The sequence below is a fragment of the Arachis ipaensis genome, chromosome B10 (genome assembly GCF_059453495.1).
Source record: "Arachis ipaensis isolate K30076 ecotype BB chromosome B10, ASM5945349v1, whole genome shotgun sequence".
NCBI classification, from domain to species: Eukaryota; Viridiplantae; Streptophyta; class Magnoliopsida; order Fabales; family Fabaceae; genus Arachis; species Arachis ipaensis.
Genome location: NC_142435.1, coordinates 52,462,082 through 52,465,356, shown reverse-complemented (window position 1 = coordinate 52,465,356; position 3,275 = coordinate 52,462,082). Strand labels below are relative to the sequence as shown.

The following is a 3,275-nucleotide window of genomic DNA, read 5'->3' as shown; positions in this document are numbered from 1 at the left end:
ATAAAATAAAATAATATAAGTGAAAGACATAGTTTTAAGGGAGGGAGTGTTCCTACGTGTAATATCGCCGTAAGTTGGCGGCATTCCAGGTTCTCGGGATCTCGGTTCTGTCGAGTTTTTCGAGCTTGTAGGCTCCTTTCCCGATTATTCCTTTGACTAGGTCGGGCTTTTGCAGGACTTGCCTAACCGCTTGGTCGGTTCAGACCGTAATGGGGTGGGCCTGAAAATATTGTCCGAGACGACGGGATGCCGTGAGGAGTGAAAATGTGAGTTTCTCGAGGCCTTAGTAGTGCGATTCCGTGTCTTGTAAGACTTTGCTTATGAAGTAGATGGGTCGCTGGGCCTTATTCTCGTCTTCTCGGATGAGCGCTGCTGCGAGTGCTTCCTCTGTTATAGATAGGTATAGGTAGATGACCTCTCCTGTTTGGGGATTAGCAAAAACCGGGGGTTTTGCTAGGACTTCTTGAAATGTTGGAATGCCTCTTCGCATTCTGCTTCCCATTTGAAGGGGGTTCCTTTCTTCATAAGTTTGAAGAAAGGGTTCGCCTTTTGGGCCGACGCGCCGAGAATACAAGATAGTATGGTTAGTTGGCCGGTAAGTTTCTGGATGTCTTTGAGATTTTTCGCGCTTGCCATTTTAAGGATGGCTCTACATTTTTCGGGGTTAGCTTCTACCCCGCGTTGCGTGATCATGAAACCGAGGAACTTTTCTGCTTCCATCCCAAAGGCGCATTTTGTTGGGTTGAGGCGCATTTGATGTCTTCTTAGGGTGTTCATTATAAGCTGATGAGTTACCCGCCGGATTCGGTCTTGGCGAGCATGTCATCTATGAGGACTTCCAGCTTGGTCCCAGACAGGTTTTGGAAAATCTTGTTGACGAGCCTTTGGTAAGTGGCTCCGGCGTTTTTTAGGCCGAAGGGCATGACTGTGTAGCAGTACGTGCTGTCGGGAGTGATGAAGGCCGTCTTCTCCTCGTCGGGTCGGTGCATGGGTATCTGATTGTATCCGAAATACACGTCCATGAAACTAAGGTACTAGTGGTCGGATGCGGCGTCTACCAGCCCGTCAATATTCGTTAGAGGGAAGGCATCTTTTGGACTGGCTTTATTCAGGTCCGTGTGGTTGACGCACATCCGCCACTTCTCATTAGCCTTTTTTACTAGCACAACGTTAGCCAACCAGGTTGTGTAGGGCAGTTCCCTGATAAAGCTTGCTTCGAGGTGGGCTTTAACCTGGCTTTTGACTTCGGTTGCTCGGTCGGGAGACATTTTTCATCTCCTCTGTGCCACAGGTTTAGCCTTGGGGTCTACGGTTATTCGGTGAGGCCTTAGATCGGGGTCTATTCCCGGCATATCGGCAGGTGTGAATGCAAACAAGTCTCTGCTTCGTCTTAGGAGGCGTGAGAGATCCTCTTTAAGGTCGTATGGGAAGTTCTTGTTGATGAAAGTATATTCTTCTTTGGTTTGCCCTATTTGCAATTTTCTCCATGTCCCCTTCTGGTTTCGGCCTAGGTTGCCCGCCTTGTCAGGCATCCAGGTCGGCTAAGAATATGCCGGCCGCGTTGCGAGATTTCTTTCACAGGGCTAAGCTGGTGTTGTCGCATTCTACTGCGATCTCCCGGTCTCCGTGAATATTTCCGATGGAGCCATCCTCTGCTGTGAACTGCATGAGAAGGTATTTGGTAAAGATGACGGCAGAGAGGTCATTAATTATTTTTCTTCCGAGGATGACGTTGTAGGCGGTGGAGTCTTTGAGGACCACAAACTCGGATAGGATTATCTTCCTTTGGTTTCCCATTCCTATCATGAGGGGAAGGACGATGGAACCGTCTGGTTTGAGGAAGTTGTCTCCGAGTCTCGTGACTCCGTTACGATGTGTCTTTAGATTGTCGTTGCGGAGTCCGAGTTTGTCGAAGGCTCCTCTGAAGAGGATGTTAGAGTCTGCTCCTGTATCCACCAGTATTCTTCTTACTAGCCCGGTTCCAATCTTTGCCGAGATGACGAAGGGGGCGTCTTCTGCCGAGGTGTCGTGCTGGCAATCCTCGGGGGAGAATGTTATCGCTCTATTGGTGGTGGCGATTGGGCTTTGGTCTCTAACTGCCAGGATCTTGAGATCCTTCTTCAGTGCTGATTTTGATTTTCCTGGGGTGTCTTTCCCTGTGATGACGTTCACGATAATGGTCGAATATGTTTCAGGGCTTTCCCTAGAGGCTTGTCTCCGTCTCCTCGGGTTATGTCCTTCTTTTTCTAGTGATCTGTCTTTTTCCGCACGTCTTGGTTCCCTGATGATTTTGGCAAGCTCGGGGAGTTTGCCGTCTTGTATAGCTTGCTCGAGGGCGTCTTTTAGGTTGAAACAATCTTGCGTCCTGTGTCCGCATCCTCGGTGGTAGTCGCAGTACAAGGTCTTGTTGCCGCCTATTCTTTCCTTGAGTTGTCTGGCCCTCGGGAGAATACCTCGATCAGCTATTTGGTGGTATATCTCGGTGATCGGGGCCGTCAGAGGTGTGTAGTTAGAGAATTTTCTAATTCTGGGGGGTTGGTTTACGTTTGCTGGTTTGGGATGTTCTTTATGGTTTTCTCTTGGTGGGGGGTTATGTCGAGGTGCCGTGCTGCCGTGTCGTGTGCTGCCGTGATGCCGTTTATTAGCGACTACGACTTGGCTTACTTCCTTGTCGTTTATGTACTTCTTTGCGATGCTCTGGATCTCGTGCATGGTCCACACTGGTCTGGTAGTTAGGTGTTTCCGGAAGTCTTCATTCATGAGCCCGTTAGTTAGGCAAAGGCTTGCGATTGAGTCCGTGAGTCCGTCGACCGTTAAACATTCATCGTTGAAGCCGATCGAGGTATTTTCTCGTGGACTCGTCTTGTCTCTGGGTGACTCCCAATAAGCTGATGGGGTGTTTAGCTTTGGTGATTCTGGTGGTGAATTGGGCCATGAACTTCCGTGAGATATCGTGGAAGCTAGTTATGGATCCGTTGGGGAGGGCGTTGAACCATTTAATCGCTGGCCCGGCTAGGGTTACCGGGAAGGCCCTACCTCAGACCGCGTCAGCGGCCCCTTCCAGGTTCATCCTGGCCTTGAAGGCCGTTAGGTGCTCCTTGGGGTCCTTGGTTCCGTCGTACTTCATATCCGTAGGTTTGTCAAAGCCTTTAGGGAGTTTTGCTTTCAGGATTCTTTTAGTGAAGGGAGTGGCTCCCATTATCATGTGGTCACTTCTTGTGCGTTTGGCCTCTCGATGTCGTCGATTGTCGTCCGTGTCATGTTAATGAGCTGGG

At 49.6% G+C, this 3,275-nt stretch overlaps 1 protein-coding gene across 1 annotated transcript; it reads right to left on the bottom strand.

Moving 5' to 3' along the window:
• Positions 1-1,575: 1,575 nt before the first annotated feature.
• On the bottom strand, positions 1,576-2,760 carry LOC107620639 (uncharacterized). Its single transcript, XM_016322771.1, has one exon. It carries the CDS (start codon positions 2,758-2,760, stop codon positions 1,576-1,578), a length of 1,185 nt encoding a protein of 394 aa, XP_016178257.1.
• Between the last annotated feature and the right edge of the window lie 515 nt (positions 2,761-3,275).

Bases quoted from the DNA above. Each gene is read 5' to 3' on its own strand.
- LOC107620639 (XM_016322771.1), bottom strand. From the start codon at position 2,760: ATGAATGAAGACTTCCGGAAACACCTAACTACCAGACCAGTGTGGACC.